This window comes from Buteo buteo, chromosome 9 (assembly GCF_964188355.1).
Source record: "Buteo buteo chromosome 9, bButBut1.hap1.1, whole genome shotgun sequence".
In the NCBI taxonomy this organism is placed as follows: Eukaryota; Metazoa; Chordata; class Aves; order Accipitriformes; family Accipitridae; genus Buteo; species Buteo buteo.
Genome location: NC_134179.1, coordinates 8554400 through 8573426, shown reverse-complemented (window position 1 = coordinate 8573426; position 19027 = coordinate 8554400). Strand labels below are relative to the sequence as shown.

The 19027-nt window shown below is 51.8% G+C and overlaps 1 protein-coding gene across 5 annotated transcripts in view; it reads right to left on the bottom strand.

Moving 5' to 3' along the window:
* C2CD2L (C2CD2 like) overlaps positions 1 to 19027 on the bottom strand; it is a 32194-nt gene that overhangs the window by 4272 nt on the left and 8895 nt on the right. Inside the window, exons 3-16 of one of the 5 annotated variants that reach the window (XM_075035252.1) lie at positions 18888 to 19007; positions 16904 to 17014; positions 15902 to 16015; positions 15150 to 15267; positions 14861 to 14984; positions 14251 to 14315; positions 13521 to 13648; positions 13053 to 13224; positions 12192 to 12293; positions 11448 to 11581; positions 10663 to 10945; positions 8979 to 9188; positions 901 to 1023; positions 603 to 720 (exon numbers count right to left, since the gene is read on the bottom strand). In XM_075035252.1, the coding sequence (XP_074891353.1) occupies positions 971 to 1023; positions 8979 to 9188; positions 10663 to 10945; positions 11448 to 11581; positions 12192 to 12293; positions 13053 to 13224; positions 13521 to 13648; positions 14251 to 14315; positions 14861 to 14984; positions 15150 to 15267; positions 15902 to 16015; positions 16904 to 17014; positions 18888 to 19007 (1734 nt within the window). In that variant the 3' untranslated portion in view covers positions 603 to 720; positions 901 to 970. Of the gene's footprint in view, positions 1 to 602; positions 721 to 840; positions 1024 to 2754; positions 7823 to 7916; positions 9189 to 10662; positions 10946 to 11447; positions 11582 to 12191; positions 12294 to 13052; positions 13225 to 13520; positions 13649 to 14250; positions 14316 to 14860; positions 14985 to 15149; positions 15268 to 15901; positions 16016 to 16903; positions 17015 to 18887; positions 19008 to 19027 lie in introns of those variants that run through there. The other 4 variants (XM_075035251.1, XM_075035248.1, XM_075035253.1 and 1 more) reach the window with 4 other exon arrangements.

Below are 19027 nucleotides of genomic sequence, written 5' to 3'. Positions count from 1 at the left end.
GAGGAACAGAGGAATACTGAAAAAGGAGGACAAGACAAATATAAAAAAAGCTGAAGGACAGGCAGCCAGAAAATGAAATACAGAAAAAAAGAGAGGGACAGTGAGCAGGACAGGCAGGGGAGAGATGGCAGCAGCAGACAGGCAGGGAGAACAACAGAGAATTGGACCGGGGGGGGGAAGGACAGGGGCACAGAACAGCACAGAGACAGAAAAAGAGGGACAGGGAGCAGGGAAAGAAAAATAGGGACAGGGAGAAGGACAGAGAGGTGGGGAGACAGAAAGAGCGGCAGGGACCAGGACTGAGGGATAAAGAGAGGGACAGGGAGCTGGACACAAGAATAGAGAGAACAGGAGTACGGCTAAGTGGAAAAAACTACAGAGAGGGAAAGAGAGAGGGTCAGAGAGACAGACAGAGGGACAGGGAGCCAGGTGTACAGACCAAAAGAGAACAACAGAGGAATGAAGGACAGTGCAACAGAGAGACAGAGGCAGGGAAAAGCAAAGACGGGCAGGGACCTGGGAGGGGTGGGGGATGCAGACAGGGCGGGGAGGAACCGGGACGCAGAAGAAGGGGGACACACGCCCAAGGGCCTGGGACTCACCACAGCTCCCGCTTTTGGCACCACCTGGAGAAACATACAGTTCAGACACTTCTCTCTCTCCAGCTCGCTCTCTCCCCCCTTCCTCTTCTGTACCTCCGGTTACTCAACTGTCATCCATCTAGGAGAGCACAGACAGTGTCTTACAGCTCTTTAAATGTGAGGGTTCATAGATACACAGCATCTCACGCTCACACACAATACATGGACGTACTGCATATATTTGGATACATATACAGACCCTGCGTTATACATTAGTGATGTAATCTGCCGACATCTATTAATTAGGAGCGTTCCTCACTCAAAGAGGCAGGGTTTCTGTATTCTGCAGATAGAGGCAGCTTCCAGTTGGATCTGCTTTGCTTCACTCTTCAGCTGGTGCGCCTTCTTCTGTTCTCTTCAGCTTCAGCCACAGCAGCTAGTCCTAAAAGACAAATATTAGGCCCTTCCCTTTTCACCCACCCTGCTACAATAACAAAGCAAGCCAGGGACGACGCGAGCAAACCTAAGCCTGACGCAGTCAACGACACCCCCAGAGGAGGATCGGGCAACTTAGTCCTCGGGGCCGCCCCAAGAGACACCCCCGAGCCTGCGACCGCCGAAAGGTCTCCCTCGCCACACCGCTGGTCCCAGCCCTCGCCCGCCGCCGCCATGCTGCTCCCGGCCACCGCGCATGCGCCGTCCGCCGCGCGGGAGGGGCTGGAGGCCGCTCCCGGGACAATGCGCATGCGCGAGCGCCGTGCTCCTGCTCCTCCTACCAGGCAGCGGGGAAGGCGGCAGCGCTACTGCGCACGCGCAACCCGCACGCTGCGCCACCGCCCGGCGCCAAGTGGCAGCAGCGGCGCGCGCTCGGCAGCAGCTCGCCTGCCGGGCGGCGGCCGGACCGCATTCGCGTCAGAAGGCGGCGGCGGCGGCGGCAGTACCGAATTCGCGTCAGAAGGCCGGCCACCAGGCCCGCAGTACCGACTGCCGGGACACCGGGGAGGCGGCAGCGAAGGCGGCGGCTCGATCGAGTTGCCGCGGCGCGGGCCCCCCCGCAAAAAAAGCTACAAAGCGACGGCAGGAAACTGCGCCTCCCGCGCGGACAGCGCCTGGAAGAAAGCCTGCGCCTCGCCGCCAGCCCCAAAAAACGAACGTCGCCGCCCGGAAGGCCGCTCCCGGCAGACTACCGCTCCCGGCAGACTACCGCTCCCGGCAGACTACCGCTCCCGGCAGACTACCGCTCCCGGCAGACTACCGCTCCCGGCAGACTACCGCTCCCGGCAGACTACCGCTCCCGGCAGACTACCGCTCCCGGCAGACTACCGCTCCCGGCTTGCTCCGCCGGCCGACGGCTCCCAGAGGCCGCGTTCTCCGCGTCCTGACCGCGTGATGACGCCCGTCTCCTCCGCCTCGATCCCCCCCTTCCCGTGCTCCGCCAGCGGCAGGCCGCAATGTTTCATTCACCCTCTTACACACAGCCCCACATCCGTCTCCCAGCCCCTCACGGCCCTTCTGCCGCTCAGAACGCGCGGATTACGGCAGTCAGACATCGCACGCTACAGGAACCGTGTGGGAGACAAGCCCCCCCCGCCCCAGGCAGCAAGGCCAGCGCCTTGGCCCGACACCGCTTCTTTCCCCGCAGGATGAGCCCTTCCTGGAACAGAAACGCACGGCCACCACCTCTCTGGCCTGCCTTGACTTTGCAGCTGGAACTGTAGGCCCTGCAACAAAGCGAGGACAAGAAACAAAGGAAAGCAGGGCAGGCTAAGGGAGAAGAAAATACCAAAGCAGGCACTAACGAGGGAGAGGGCAGGGCTCTCCCCGCTCCGCTAGGGTGCCCTGAGAAGCTGTAACTGGCCCTCCCAGGGTACTGCCGCATATCCAGGGTCAGCCAAAGGTTTCGGCACCACTCACGCCTTCTGGGGCCGATGTCGCCATCTCGGGAATCCCTTGCCTCCTAGAAGCACCATGAAGGCTACAGTCATTGTCGTGGTCTTACAGACTGTAAACCCATGTATCTGCATCTGGCAAAAAGGGCTGCTGAGAGATGACAGTGTTACAAAAGAGGGCTACAAATCACAGCTACCCCCCTGAACGTCTAGAAAGCCAAAGCCCAGCTCACCGCACTCCAGCAGATATGAAGTCAGACTCGGGGTCAGGTTTTGATTTCCGTGTGGTTTAATAAGTTAACAGGTTCAGCCATTACACAGCAATGGAATTCTTCAACATTTACAAAGGTGCAAAAACTTCATTCATTTAGTCCGAATTAAGTAATTTTATTCTCATCTCTTAAATAGCTACAGTTCCTATTTTTTTTTCCTCTAAACAATCTGGGGTTAAAATAATCCACCCAGAGAGAAGGCATCAAAGTACAAAAGAGCACGCACAAGGAGGGGTGCTAATTCAAATTCAGCGTGGGTATTTGGTCCGTTACCTGTACGAGCAGGGAAAAGTGGTATGGATCAGTCATGCCTGTAGAAGGAGCTGTGATATCGCAAGTACACAAAGACCTTTTCCAGAAGTTTGACCACCACTGGGATTGTTACTCTACCATGACATTCACCGTGACGTAGGGGGAAGGAGAAAAGAACAATGCAAAAGATCCCAAAACACGCAAATGACAGCCACCTAGCATTCAAGCATCTCACCAGCTACCCAGAAATGACTCCTCTGTAGGTTTAGCAAACAATGAACCGAGAGAAACCGTCACAGGGAGGAAGCTGCATCGCTAAAGACAAAAAAGCAGAACGAAAACATTTCTAAGAGTATGCTTTGCTGTGCACCTGCTTCTAGTCTAGAAACAGTGCATGCCTGTGGCCCTTTTATATTGGTTTGAAGAAGTTTTCATTACGCTCTCCTCCACTGAACTGTTTTCCAACTAGCTCTCTACCCAGTAGTCTCCCCTCGCTCTCCCCCACTTCAGCCAATCTGCCTAAAAACCCATCCTCAACTACATAAGTAGCATGAGGGTGCTTGCAGGGGCACAAGCTGGACTTGCTTGCTCAAGTCTGCCCCTGCGGAGGTGCATGTAAGAGTATTTTGTGGATGCCCCAGAAGCTAGTAAGGCTGCTCTCCCAACCCACCAATCGGCTCTGTTGTCCTCAGTCACTTCGCAGCGTGACCACTACAGGCATTCACAGAGCATGCAAACACACGTGCATGCACACAATCCCTCTGCCCTCAAATACGTGTGGCCTTCGAGCACCCTGTCCAAGTATCGGGCCTCAGTCAGACATCCATCATGCTACAGCCTACAGCACCCCCAAAACAGAGGCTTTGCGGTTCCCTCCATTTCTTCCCATGCCCGTTTTCTCTCGCCTCAAGAGGATACCCTTCACGGGCTGACACTGAGGGCTCTTAAACAGCCTTACCAAAACACAGGGAGAAGATGTATCCAGACAGAAATATACTTACAAGCAGACTTAGAGCTAGAGAAATCTATTTTCTTTGGAGAAGTAAAAATACACGGCATAGGTAAGTTCTAGTAACTCTGTTCAGCCAAAATAGGAAAAAAACCCAAAAACAAAAAAAACCCCCACAAACCCAAACAAACCCAAAACCCACAAAAAAACCAAAAAAAACCAAAAAAACCAAAACCCAACCCAAACCCAAAATGTATACTTTGGCTTCATTTACCAGTCACTGTTTCTACTTCTGTAGCTGGCAGCAAAACACAGCATTTGGAACGCAGGCCCTCATAAGCAGGTTGAACTCCTTCAGAAGCGTCTGTGCGTTCAAGCTTGCTGCTCTGCCGCTCCTCTTCCCCCATATATTCGGTCGAGGACCGATTTCACAAGGTGCAAATATTGAGCCTACCCTGAGACAGCAATCTGGCAACTGCAGATCATTCAAGTCCAAAAAGTTCAATGGTGGCCCGCACCGCACACTGGGGTTGCTCCGTGGTCCCAGGCATTATGAAATGCCACAGACCCTACAAGGGCACCGAGGTGAGGGCATGGGTATCCAGAAGAAGTTAAACAGGGATTTCAAATAGCATTTCTTCTGTCATAAAGCCAGAAGCACAAGCAGGTATTAAACACAAAAGAGATTTCTTTAAGCAGCAGTTCTATGGGGGGAAACCTCCCTGGAACTGTCTTTATAGTTTCTGGAGGCCGAAGACCTACGCGACTTTCCCTTTCCTTCCGAGGAGATTAGGATAGAAGAATCATTTCTCACAGCAATAATCACACCTCCCCCACAAAGCGGATTCATTACCATTCTTAGCTTCGTGAAGCTGGGAGTCACCTGTGCTCGCATAGCTGGGACTAACAAAACCAGCTGCCTGCTACTTGGGGGATGAAAACAACTGTGCGTGTGAGAAAGGAAGCCATGTACGGATACAAAGAGAAAGGATCAACATGTTAATTGGGAGTGTATCAGAACTAAAAAACTCCCAGTGCACACAGCTGAGCCATTCCCCCCTACCCCTCTGTCCCTCAAAGAGCCGTCTACCCAAACACTCTGAAAAACATTCTGCACTTACCAAGAACATTTAGAAGAAGATAAAAGGTTACGATCAGTCCTACGCTATACGACTTTGAGAAGAAATGAAATGGCAGAAAGTACATCTCCGCTAGGAAACACAAGCGGGTGCAGGAATTCATGTTTGGGGATGTGCTCTGTCAGCACTTCACAATATGCTTTTCCTTTGCAATCTGTCTAACCAGACACAAACTTTCATAGCAATTTACTGCCCCTGATAAAAAGCACTGCCAAAAATTCAAGGGAAGATAGACACCAACTGCCATGTGTCCCATGTGCCGTTCGTTCCACAGGCTGCAGTGCAGGCGATTCCCAGATGAGACTTCTGCCAGGTCAAAGCTCAAAATCAAAAGCAGTACCTCCGCTGCAATTCATCAATAGCCCGGAGCCAACAAACCGGGAACAAATTCAGGAAAGCCCATGGACATGTGGCAGAAATTGCCCATTTAACATGGCCAGAAAGGGATCCTTGGTCCCCAGGGCCAGTGGGGAATGCAAGTTTTGGTTTTACTCCTAGCTTTCCTATCGCCTCCTTCCTCTGAGCCAGGCTGAAATATTCTGATTGAAATCTAGTATGTGTTTGTCAGACATGAACCTCGCTCGCCTTTTCCGCCTCTGGTCTACAGCAACAAGGACAACGCTTGCGAGCCCTTGCAGACCTCCTCATGTACACGAGCCCCAGACTCACGCTGCGGAAGCACGGGTGGGAGCCTCGGGCGTTCGCCTCCAGCTGCTCTGCACCGAGACAGCTTGAGCTGCTCTTACTGTGTAGAGAAAAGAATACAGGGCTATTAAACAAGACTTGTGGAAGGTGATAAACCCACAACTGAATAGCTGCTGGCTCTTCTCAAAGTTCCTTTCCATTCAAACCAGCATTTCTGATGGAAGGTTTCACAGCCATCCCACTAGAGAAGAGGTGCTGTCTGGGCTCAGCCAGCACTTCTCATTCAAAGCAACTGTGCTGGTTTTGGCTGGGGTAGAGTTAATTTTCTTCACAGTAGCTAGTACGAGGCTATGTTTTGGATTTGTGCTGAAAACAATGCTGATAATACAGGGATGTTTTAGTTATTGCTGAGCAGTGCTTACACAGCATCAAGGCCTTTTTTGCTTCTCACCCCACCCCACCAGCGAGTAGGCTGGGGGTGCACGCGAAACTGGGAGAGGACAGAGCTGGGACAGCTGATCCCAACTGACCCAAGGGATATTCCAGACCATATGACATCATGCTCAGCATATAAACCTGGGGGAAGGAGAAGGAAAGGGGGATGTTCGGAGGGATGGCATTTGTCTTCCCGAGTAACCCTTACGCATGATGGAGCCCTGTTTTCCTGGAGATAGCTGAACACCTGCCTGCCAATGGGAAGGAGCAAATGAATTCCTTGTTTTGCTTCACTTGTGCACATGGCTTTTGCTTTACCTATTAAACCGTCTTTATCTCAGCCCAAAAGTTTTCTCATTTTTACTCTTCCAATTCTCTCCCCCATCCCACTGGAGGGAGTGAGCAAGCAGCCATGTGGTGCTTAGCTGCCAGCTGGGGTTAAAACCACAACAGCAACCTTGACATTGTATTAAAAAAGAATAAACAAAAACTGAAAACAGGGCATCAAGTACTGTTAGCGACAGAGGCAGAGTCACAGCAGGGATGGTGCAAGAGAGAATGCCAAACTGGAACCAAACCCCAAGGCTCTGGGAGCAAGGCCGTGCCTGCAAAGGACAGTGCCGCATCAGATGCCACACCAACCCAACAAAGGAAGGCTATGTCAAACCGGTGACCGGATTGTTAGAGGCGAGCCACAGATTGCCAACTTCCACCAGTGCTGCAGCAGGAACCGGTCACTTCCATCAAGGAAAATGATTTTCAGTGAGAAACGGCTAGTGCTCTGACATCTGCAGCGCACGGAGCTGCAAACAAAGCCACAGAACCGTGCAGATGAGGAAAGAAACAAAGGATAAAAGACATGAAAGATCTCAGGGGTGACAGAAAGACTCCCGGACCAAAACAAACAGATGGAGAAGAGATTCCTGGTCAGCCAGCTGGACCAGTCCAATTTCTCACACATGCCCAACCTCGCAGGGAATCAGCAGGAAAAACAGGAAATAGAGTCCCTCCTGCTGGCACACACTGGCATTTACAATCCAAGCCCTGGGTGACTCTGGCCTTCGCTTCCTCCAGACACTTTCGAGAGATGGCCCGAAATTCCCAGCTACGAATCCTTCCACAGCAGCATACCAAACGCATTCCAGTCTTTGGAAATGGCACACAACAGCCATATCTGTAAGCCAGGATTTGTCCTTCTGAAGAACACATGTTGTTTTATGTGCACCATCAAGAGAACAACTGCTTTTTCAGTTGGTTGCATCCTGTGTAAAGTGGGGCGACAGCCCCCACCTCAGGAGGTACTGTAATAGGAGGGCAGAGCTAGCGAATCCAGTCAGGCCCAGACGACTGCTCTTCAGTGAGGTTTTTCCTCCCCTTTGCCCCATCTCCTTAATTCTACAACTCACAGGAGAGCAGGAGTTTCCATTGAAAACAGGCGCGCTGACAGGGCATGAGTGTTTCTCCAAAGAGCATCATTACACTATCCGAACTGGGCCTCTGGGGTTATTCACAATGCGTGCGCGTCAGGAGACTGGAAAGTGGTTCGTCTGGAAGAGCAGTCTCCTCCTGTGCAAGGAGTTGATTTTCCCCTGCGTGCCTCTCCCTCAGCAAATACCCGCTGTGAAAATGCCCACTGCTTGAACATGGTGGATCGGGTTTGCTAGAAGAAAGGAAATACCAGATGCAATCAAGAAAGGCTCCTTCTAGAAGCTACAGGAAACCCTTTCATCAAGTGAAAACATGTAAACTCTTGCCTCTTTCCGTCACATGGATTCAGGCTCCACGTCGCTTCAGGCTCCATGTCAGACTGCCCTTTTGCTAGCATCACCACGTTTCTCGCCATCCATCCCCAGCATAGCACCAGTCCTCGGCGCGAGAACCGCAAGAGGCCAGGTGCTCCGCAGGTCCAGAAGACAGCCTGATGCCCCATCGGCAACACCCCCCAGGGAAACAGTTCCGCTCGTACAATGGCTGGTGTGCACATACAGCAAGGGCCCTTCCCCGTTCAAGAACATGGATGTGGAAGGAGAGCTGCGTCACAGCATGGCAGCACTGACAGCACCAACCAGACATTCTTGCAAGGGCCTGGGCTTCTACAAAAACTCGCCCAGTGGTTAAAACTTCCTTCTTTGAGATTCCTTCCTTCATCAGCATAGCACGGAAAGCAGACATCCGTCAGCGCTCTCCAACCCAGAGACTGTTCCAATGGCAGAGCCAGGTGGAGAACCGCAGCTTGTTCTCCTGCCAGCTCACAGCCCAGGAACGCATTGCCCCACACCATGCCTCAGTCAGGTTATGGCCTCTGCACCAAGCAGAAGCAACGAGAGCATTTAGATGGCCAGTGACCGTGTCATTCTCTCTCACTGGAAATGCCAAGTGAGGCTACAGCCCACACTTCTTGGCAACGTAGCTAACCCAGTAGTTTCTCGATCTTTAACTCTGATGGTTGCCACCTGAGAGCCACCCCCCACCCCTTTCCAGGACACACCAGCGATGCCAGACAGCTACACAGGCAGAGTCGCTTCTGCAGCTCCCAGGACCCCCGCTGGGATTAGCACACCACCTGAATTTTTCTGGGAGAGCACGGTGGGGTATGACAGTCGGAGAAGGATAAGCCAAGGCAGACGAGCAGCCTAAGCCCCAGGTTCGCCACCTCCACTCCCCAAACGGCATAAAGCACTGGGGTGTCTTCCCTCAGCCAAGGTTGGAAGGAACTGGACAGCAGGTCACAGATACCGCGGAGTGGGAAGACAAGAGACTAGAAAAAGATCTCTGCGCAATCATTCCGACGGGCTTCTCCTTCCTTCAGTTCTCACCTGCTGTTGTGCTGTCGCTAGCTTTGGGTTTGGATTTAGACTTGAAGGAGAAGCGTTTGATGAGGCGGCGGGAGAAGCTGCCGGCTTTCTTCCTGGTGGCGGAGTTGGCGGTGACGTTGGACAAGTCATCATGTGACTGGCTCAGGCCCGCTTCCTTCTGCTTGCTCCTTCTCCGGAAGATGAGCTTGGTACCACTCCGAAGAAAGCTAACTGCAGAGACAGAAAGGAAGGAGAGGGAAACCACAATAGTATCATGCCCTGGCAAGTGTCGGGGGTGGCAACGCCCCCAGGCGCTCTCAAATGAGCAGCAAAGACCTCTTCCACCCCTAGTGGCAGAAGTGCACAGCAGGTCGGCAAATCCCAGCTCCCAACCACAAGGCAAAGTCTACGTTCAGGACAGACTGCAACACCAACAAGCTGCTTCACTAAGCACACTGTCATGCATCCCCTCTGCATAAACTTCCTTTTACACAACAATGTCCTCCCTTCGCTGGAAGTGTGCAGAATTGTTATAGAAAGCTAAGACTCGTATGAATGGAAAACAAGTGAGAATGTCTCCACATGCAGACACTGGGAGGAACACACAACAGGGAAGAGGCCTCTCAGACTAGCCTGTCTCAAGGGCACCCGGATTAGCCAGTCATCAAGCCCCTGGAACAACTGCCCGCGGTTTCACACGATGCCCAAATCTGGAGACAAATAACGGCAATGACTCTGGAGCAGGCAGGACAGGGTGGAGATGCCGATCGCCATCAGCCCCAAACAGGTGCAAAAAGGCGTATCCAAAACCTGCACGCCATACAAAGCTACAACAGTATTACCTACAGAGGGGGCTTGCTTTCTGTTTTCTTCCTTCTCTTTCCCACCCGCCAGGTCTCTCAAGAATCTGGGCTACACATCTTTCTACCCACTGACGTGCAAACAGGGGGCCACCACAGTTCAAACCGTACCTGATTGTACCAGGGTACAACCACCACAAAACTCGTCCCACTCCTGTATTCTGAGCAATTGAGATTTTGGCTTGCGTTTTGGCTTTGTTTATGTAAGTTTGTAGCTAACAGAAACCATCATAGCTACAAGCAGACAAATCCAAGGTGCGCCATCCTCCTAATTGATGCAAGCCTGGAAAGTCCAGAACAGCAGCTCTGTCAGGGCAGGCCCGCTCTATCATTTAGAAGCAGGGAATTTGTGTGGACATCCTACGATACGACAGGTCAGAGGTGCTAGCTGCTTTGATGCTAACAGAGAAAGAGGGAGGACATTGAGGCCCGTCCAACCCACACTGTCGGGCAGCCTCCCTTTCCACGCTAGAGGCAGCCAAATTCAGAGGAAGGATCATTATTTACGGACGTGTGCCTGATCTGCGGACCCAGAGGCCAGGGAGAGAGAACAGGTTCTCGGGAACACACAAGCTGCACAGGGTTCCCATCTTAAGAGAGCACAGAAACTGAAAAGGCCACAGGAATCAGACACCTACAAATAAAGGAGTTTGGAAACGCTCCAGTGAGAAGCATGGGAGAGAGACAGGCTCTTCCAGGCCCCAGCAGAAGCCACTCTTTGCCATGTCAAAAGCTAGATGCAGCCCCCACGCTCGGGCAGGGAACTTGAACATCACTTTGTCCTCAAGCACCACAGGCTAACACCACAGGCTAACGTTAGCTACCGTTTAACAGTTCATCTTTACCTTTGTGATCTTTTAAGCTCCTCGTCTCAAGGGCTCCCGTGGAGCCAGTTTCAGACTCAACATCTTCCACTGATGGTCTCTCAGAGACATCTGATCGCGTCGTCTCATCCAGCTCCTGGCTGGCCCTTTGTCCCGATGGCAATGCTTCTAGCAGCTGTGACGATTCAGTAGAATCGTGCATCCGGTCAGTCACACCCTCTGCCGCAGAATCCCCATACGCCGTGGCCTCCAGAGATGCAGCATAACCCAGAGAAAGTGCCATTTCATCTTGAGCAATAGGTACCTGGAGGGGGGTCAGACAGACAGGGTCTAAAGGATCACATTCATCTCCCATCTTCCATCCATACCTACATATGGATGCTCCGGTTCCAATCATCAGTGCTAGACAGCACCGATGCGTGATCATCATGCTTTTGCTGGAACACAGTGGAACGTGGCAGATTCCAAAGCATTCTGCAGCACCTCCCTCACTCCCGTAGGCAAGTCCAAGGAGAACTCCTTAGATTCTCCACGAGGTTCCCAACCGGCTATGGCAGCAGCCTCCCTTTCTGCGGCTGCCCTTTGTGAACTCCCACTGGCAGCTGCCCTGCAGACTGGCAAGGTACCTTTGACACTCACTGGGAAGCAGCGACAAGCTGCAAGGAAGCAGCAAGAGGGTTCTGCCAAGCAAGTCGTCTGTGCTGGAACCTTCCCACACCGGTCCCTACAGGACAGGGTGGTTTCACGCACACATCCCTAGAAACAACCTCCCAGATTGGAAATGGAGCCCCCTAACTACCAGAGACCTTGGAAACTCCCGAGATGATCAGCGTGCTACGTTTTGTTGGGGTCTTCTTGGTGGGCTTGTTATTCGTCTCGGTTAGCTGCCTGATCGCCGTCTCAGCCACCGGATCCAAGCCATTGGGCATACGGCTATCCCCTGAGCACAAGAAAGATACCAACGCTTGAAGTAGCAGCCTTCAGCACGGGCAAGAGGTTGCTTGCTGATCATGATGCTTCTAATAGGCAACTACACGTGCACAAAGGTAGAGAACAGAATTTATTATGGACTTGTCCGAATAAACCAAAGGAAGGAAGCTCCATATAGGTCTCGGCTCTTTTAGGCACCTGAAAAGTTTCGTTTCCCACCAGGCATATTGTTAAAATATCCTTCCCTCTCAACAAAGACTTCCAAAGACTCCCAAGAGTTTGGGCAGCCTTGGCCATAAACCCTCAATGCAGCTGCAGTGCTCTGTCCTGGAGACAATGAGAGCCCCAAGTACACGGTGAGCGAAGCTCTTTGGGTCCGGATAGCCCGGAATGTTCTTGTCAAGCAAGGAAACACCCAGAGTCATGGACTGTATAGCCAAAGTGGAATTTCTTTTACCTGTCCCCACCTGCCACCACCCCTCCACCTCACCTTCACTTGGGCATTCTCTTCTGCAGCAAACGCAGATGAGTTCAGTGACCCACATTCAGACTCCTACCCTCCAAAAAAGGCTAAGGAACACAGTTGCTCCGGTAAGAGCCTTGGATTTCCAAGCACTTACGGCTACTGCTGGGCAAGGGGCTGTGAGGGCAGCCGCTCTCCAAAAGCACTGTTGTCTTCTTTTCAGTCACTTCCACCTTGGAAGGAGACCTTGATGGTGAATCTTCATGGCAAAAGAAAGGCAGAGACACAGAGACACCAGTAAACAGAGGCGAAGCTTAGGCAACTTCGCTACCGTATCATGGTCCCCTACATGCACCCCCCAAAAAGCCTCGAGCGCACACAGAGAGCCTGCAGAGGCTGGCTCCATGAGGCTTTGCAGCAACAAAGTAGTAAGAAGGGTATCGGAAAAAGACATGTGAAACAGCCCCATCGCAAGACCCCGTTCATGCCATTTCCCAGCCCCACCTCGTGGAATATCCAGCACCACATTCATCAGGATATCAGACTGCAAGCAGCAACAACCGCTAGTAAGCAAGGTCAACATGCTTTCAGCTCCGCATTGAGAACATACAGCATAACTTCTTCAGCAGTGAAGAAAATAGAGGAAGAGCGGCACAACACTTAGCTCGACACCACGCAGAGGTTACGCAGCGGCATACACGCTAGAGTCAGGACCTCCCACCACCAAAGGGTATCAGAGAGGCTCATCCCTCTCTCACCTCCCCCCAAACACAGGGTTGCATCAATTCCTGCCCCCCAAGGCCACACACAAGTCTCCAGCCAGCCACAAGACGCTAAGGGAACGGCGACGATGCCCATGTTCTGACCCAGAAGCCAAAAGCACCACACGAGGTGCAAGTCTGCAACAACCGCAACAGTTTTGCTACCGCCAGCACAAGCGGCCTTCGGAATATCGCAGCTGAGTCTGCACCCCCACAGCGGCCACCCGTACAAGACGCCTGTTGCGGGGCAGCCTCACCCAGTTTGCAGTCTGCCTTGGGCCGGGACTGAATCGTGGTGACAGTAGTCACGATGGTGCCGTCGGGCATGATGGTCCGGTCCATCTCCACCTTCTTTGTGGGAGTAATGCTGGTTCGCAGAGATGTGGCGTGCTGAGCATTCAATGATGTGGGAGACTCCTGGAATAGCAGCTACAAAGAGTAAAGCACAGCTCAGAGAGGCTCTGCTCCTCCCAGATGGAAAGGCAGGCATACAGGTGACAAAAGCGACTGCTCTGGGCACCAAGGAGCCATCCCTGCTACATCGTCAGTTGAACAGAGGGAGGGTCAGGGACCAAGGGCCAGGCGACACCCTTCCTTGGCCTAAGGGTCTGCCAATCCCCTGTGATGAGCCCAGGCGCAATCAGGCTTGTCTCCAGCTAGAGGCTCACATCATGAACGCTTTCAGAGCACACATTTGGGCCCAGCTTATGGAGTAGTGAGCTCACCTCCAACATAACAGTAGCTTCAGCTGCCAGTGACCGCCCAGCTCCTGGGGCCAGTGAGCAGACCTGTCTCCCAGATGGTTGTTTGGCCAAAGAATCAAGCAAAAGTGTGGCATGTGCCAGCAGCACATCTGCGAGAACGAACAGGAAAACAAAACACACCACATGACCTCGGCACCTCAGATGTCTCCCAGGCAACCTCTGCTTTTGGGAAGCAGCCCTGTGGGCCAACGAAGCAGATCCCCACAACTCCGGTAGCTCCCAGGTTTGAGGCGGGGAGGGGGCAGGCAGCACTCCTCCACTCCTCTTCACCAATCCAGAAATTGACTGCCTTAAAGAGGTGGCCATTGCACAGCCTTCCTCAAACACAGGTGCTATGCTTAGTCCCGACCGAGGACAAATGAACAGAGTTAAGAGCCTTCTGCAACATTCTTCCAATACACAGGGACAAATCCCCACATCCCTCTCCCCGCTTCAGAGTAGAGACTGGCGGGCCACAGGAGCCTCCCGGCTACCAAAAAGGTCAGAGTAAGAGCGCTTCACTAAGAACAACGGACTCCAGAGTTACTTCATGCAGTCAGAGGCTCACATAAAGACAGGTATGAAAAATCCTTTGCAGAGTTCATCACGCATTGTACTGACACAGAACTACCACAGGCTCAAAGCACAGAAAGTCCCTTAGGCATTTTTGTCTCCCCGTCTTACAATGCATCTTATGGCGGTCCATACTCACTTCCCCCTCCATCACTGCTCCCCAGCACCTGTAGCTTCAGCTCTTTACTTCTAGGTCCCAACTCCCTGCGGAAACAGAAAAAGACAGGCTGGTATTAGGCAATCTTTGCAAAATGGCCCCGGAGCAAACAACCCCATTCTGTATCTTCCCTCTCTCAAATCTCACACACTTCGTCACCTTTCCCAAAGCTCCAGCATATGCATGCTACTTTGGAGGACATGACAAGGGGCAGCAAACTACACAGAAGAGGAAAACTCTGGTTCGTGTCCCCTGCAGGGCTGTGTAGGCTGCCAGGGGAAGCTGAGAGGCAAATCTGTCTGAAAGGCCAAGATTTACACTCCGGGCCTTCTGCACACACTGCCCACGATTGGCGCTTCTGCCCATCCAGTTAAAGGGGATGGCATCCCAAGGAGCGGGAAATACATATGCAAGCTGGGGCCAATCGCCAGAATTGGTAGCCTGGCACGCGGGCAGCACAAACACATGATGCCCTGCAGCACAGACTTCACCTCTGTGCCATCCGCATCAGTTACTGCAGCACGGTAACAACACCCAGAGACCGTGCCAGTCTGCCTCTGCTGTGCTGGTCTGAAAGAGGGCAAACACTTACAGAAAGAGCTCCTCATTCCACTCCATCTCTGCTGCAGCACCCGCACTGCCAGCTGTCACCGGCCTCGTCCGCTTCTGCTGTGGCGGGCTGTCCAGCTCTGCCACGCAGAGTATCTCCCCAACTCCTGCAACAGAGGGACAGAGCCCACACATGGTCTCATCAACACTAGGCAGCGGCTTGGCGGACACACGCCCCTCTTTTCCGTTCAAGCCCATCCAAAACGTACCCTGGCTCCAATCTCACTGCCTGCATGCTCACCCCTGCAGATCAGCAAAGTTTTCATGCTTACCTTCCTTCTCCTGGCAGCCCAAGTTCAGCACTCGAAGATTCCGGAGCAACAGCTTAGAACCCAGAGGGGCTGCTGCTCCTCCGGACAGGGACTCTCGAGTCAACTTATTGCTGGGTACCTGAGGAATGACAAGAGTGAGACGGATGCCTTTATTGTTCACTCGGCAGCAGACAGCAGCAAGACACGTGATGTTTGTCCTTGCATCTACCAGGTAGCTCCTCACACAAACATACGTGAATACCCACAGAGCCATCAAGAGATGCTGCAGGTTCCCCAAGCTATCGGCCTCTGGTGGGCACCCATGTTATTTCAGATGGAAAATTTAAGGCAGACGGGAAAAGAGACAGACAAGAACAAGCTTGCTGGCTGCCACTCGGACAACTGAAGACAACAAACCACGGACCATTCCATGCCTGCAAAGGCTGCCCTGGGTGGAGCCTTGGCGTTCAGAGCAACAGAGAGACTGCCTAAGCAGAGATGCGTCCCAGGCAGTCCAGCTCCACCTCAACACAAGCGGCACTTAGTGTTCAGGAAACAAGATACAAACAGAGCTGCCCTTCAGAGCAGTTTCTAGTTATCCCTACTCCCCACGCCACAATAACCCAACTCCTATGACAGCGCAAGCCAGGATGCAGCTGTCACCCAGAAGTGAGTAGTCTCAACCCTTGGACTCCTGCCTGAGCCTCAGCCCCCAGAAGAGCCCTGGGGCACAGTGTTTGAGGCACAAGAAGAACACAAGGAGAGAGCCTTACCACACTGGCTCCAGCAGTGCAGGCCTTCAGATTCACCATCATGGCTGGCTGTGTGCTGACAATGGTATCCTCGATCAGATCCTTTATGGTGGACAGATCCACTCTCCCTTCATTCTTCTCTCCGCAAATCAGGAGAAAATGCAGGGAAGTCATAACGAGGCAGACACATTCTCTCCTTATACAGCCCCAACTGCCTCTCGAACCTCTAAGACGCTACACAGTCTTCCTCCCAGTAATAATGTCCCAGGTACTCTTCCCATATCCTGTACTCGCTCTCCCCAGTGCTTAAAGTTTCCATGTAACAGCTGCAGGCAAATGTAAGTTGTCTAAATGAGGCAAACTAAGGCTCCACATCTGTAGTCTGTCCATGGCAAATTTTGACAATACAGCTTTTACAGTTTGCCACCTCCTCACCACCTCGTGAGACAGTACTTACTACTGCACTTTCAGGAGAACAGCCAAAATCCTACATCTACTCAGGATAAAGCAACAAGGGTGTCAATAAAACAAACAACCAACCTATTTGGATCACAGAAGCGCAAGCAAGCCCACATTCAGCTTGTTAAACCTCTAATACCCACGGGTTCCCCACACTAACCTCTGAAAAAAAAACCAAACAAACAAAAGAAACAAACTAACAAACAAACAAACAAAAACCCTAACCAACCCAGCTTATTTTGCAGCTCTACACCTGACAACGCAGGAGGACCTACATAGCCAGATGGCCCTTTTTTGCTATGCAGACTCCCCTTCAGATATTATGCCAGACTCGGACAACAGACATGAGAACCTGCTTCGGCCCTCTTGAGGGTGCACTGTTTTGACAGAGTTGAGCTAGTATGGACTCCAGGGTGAAAGAATCCCCTTCCTCGCCCTAAAGGGCCACAATAGTGAGTTGCCAACCCCTCCACTCTGCATCAGCTTTCCTCCTGGCTCGGTGCTGTTTCTGCCCCTCCCACCTTTCCTCCACTCGAGTCCAGCCTCCCACTCTTTGCCACTCACCTCGCGAAGTTGATGTCTCGGAAGAACCGAAAGGTTCAAGTCTGGTCTGTCCTTGAACATCCACGACACCAGGAGACCTTCGTTCTGTATCTCCTCCAAGTGGATCTCCACCTGGCCCAGAACAAATACCCATAGTCAGGAACGGTTTCTGTTTCCATTAGGTGCTTTTTGCTCTGCTTCAAATTCAGCAACTGAAAGGCCCTCACACCAGTGCAACAATAAGAGACAGAACGTAAGAACACAAGTAGTCCCGGGCCTAGGGGAAGAAGCAGCTGCAGAAGCCTCATTGCTCTGTAGCAATATCTGGCTTCCTCTCTGCCTTTGGATGCCCACGTGCCATCAGAGGGAAAAATAATAGGTTATTTCTACAGCTGAAGAAGCAGCCTGCAGGACAATCCAAAAGAGCGAGTTGGGCACTGAAACGGGGTGTTTACTAAGCTACATCAATTAACCATTGCCAAACCTAAGTACAGCCATTTGTAAGTTAGCAATGAGTCTCTAGGAGATCATCCTCAGACTGAAAACTCATCCAGGCCACCAATAGTCTGCCACCAGCAACAAACCAGACTGTACACCATCCTGTAGTTCAGCTGAAAAGTTGCACACCCATACACCTGACAGGCATCGTTAATGCAACAGACAGAAACAGAACCACTCAGAAAGAACTCCTGAGCTGGTATCTCTAGTAAAAACAGGGGAGTTAAATTTAACATAGCTCTAAAGCAATTGACAGACTGACATTTATCTACCATGAACACAGAAGGTTGCCAGTCCAATGTGACAAATCTGGGACACGGTAGCCAGGTAAGCAACCAACACGATGTGCATAAAAAAGGCAAGGCACAACTGGGGATACAGTACTCAAAGCATTCCGACCAACAGGCATACGGTAACCTTAGCAGCATTTCACAATGCAGCAGCAAGACCTCAATTAGAATACCACATGCAATTCTCTACAAGAACAATCAACCCAAAACTTCAGCAGGCACAGACAAGGAGACCTAGAAAATGCCAGTGAGTAGAGGAGCAATTTGATGAGATGTGACAAAGGCCACCTGGCTCCCAGAGACTACACAAAGATGAAAAGCGATGGCAGTTGCCACCCACAACTACATCGGCAGCAGGCATGCCAAACGTCGAGGAGGGAGAAAGAAGCTATTTAAATGACCATGGAACAGAGGCACAAAACCAAACTGGGATGATCTGATAAACATTGGTTGAAAATTTCACTAAAGCTTCTGAGAGCAAAGGCATCCTAGAACAACATTCCGAATGCAACCGCATGGGATCGGCTTCTGCTACCACAAAGTTACTTCTAATTTTGCCATGTCTCCCTACAGCGCAGACAAGCCCGTGGTCTCCAAGCGAGATACCGTCTCCAGCGTCAAGCCCTTCTTCACAATGGGAACAAAATCACATTCCAGAGAAGCAAATCCAGCCACAAAGTGACTGCAGAGCTACCACCCATTGCAATTTCACAGAGCTTCTGTTCTGGAAGAAGCATCTCGCACAGAAAAAGTCTGTATCACACTCTTGTGAGTGTATTAAGGGGAGCACTGACAAGGAAACCACTCCTCACTGTGGATTTCTTTTTCACACCAACAACCAGGACAACACCGTAATCGTACATACGCACAGGACACATCTTTCCCTATCCATCACACCGCAAGGGGAATTGAAATCTGTGGACCTTTTGCTTCTTAAACACCCCCTTAAAAACACAGTATAGAACACTGCCATGCCTCAAATCTCTCTGGATTTTGTTACGGCTATGTTACATGGCCAAGATCTGCAAAATGAGACTCAGAAAACAGGACTCGGCACGGAGATTGGGAATATTTGCCACCCCACCACACGTTAGTGACAGCACGCTGCTTCTTCCGGCACAAGGCCTTTATTTGCACTAAATCAGGTCCTCCTTCCTTGATCAGCATGGGGCCGGGTGAAAGAACAAGTTCAATGGCTAACTTTTTACAGCTGTTACCTGAGCTTGCAGCACAGCCAAAGTGACATGATAGGTGTCCACAGAAACAGCAACTGGGGACTGCTGAGTAACAGAGACAGGGAATTTCACAGCTTCAGCTGACAGATGGCAGTACAGCACCTAGACAGAAAAGAAAGATG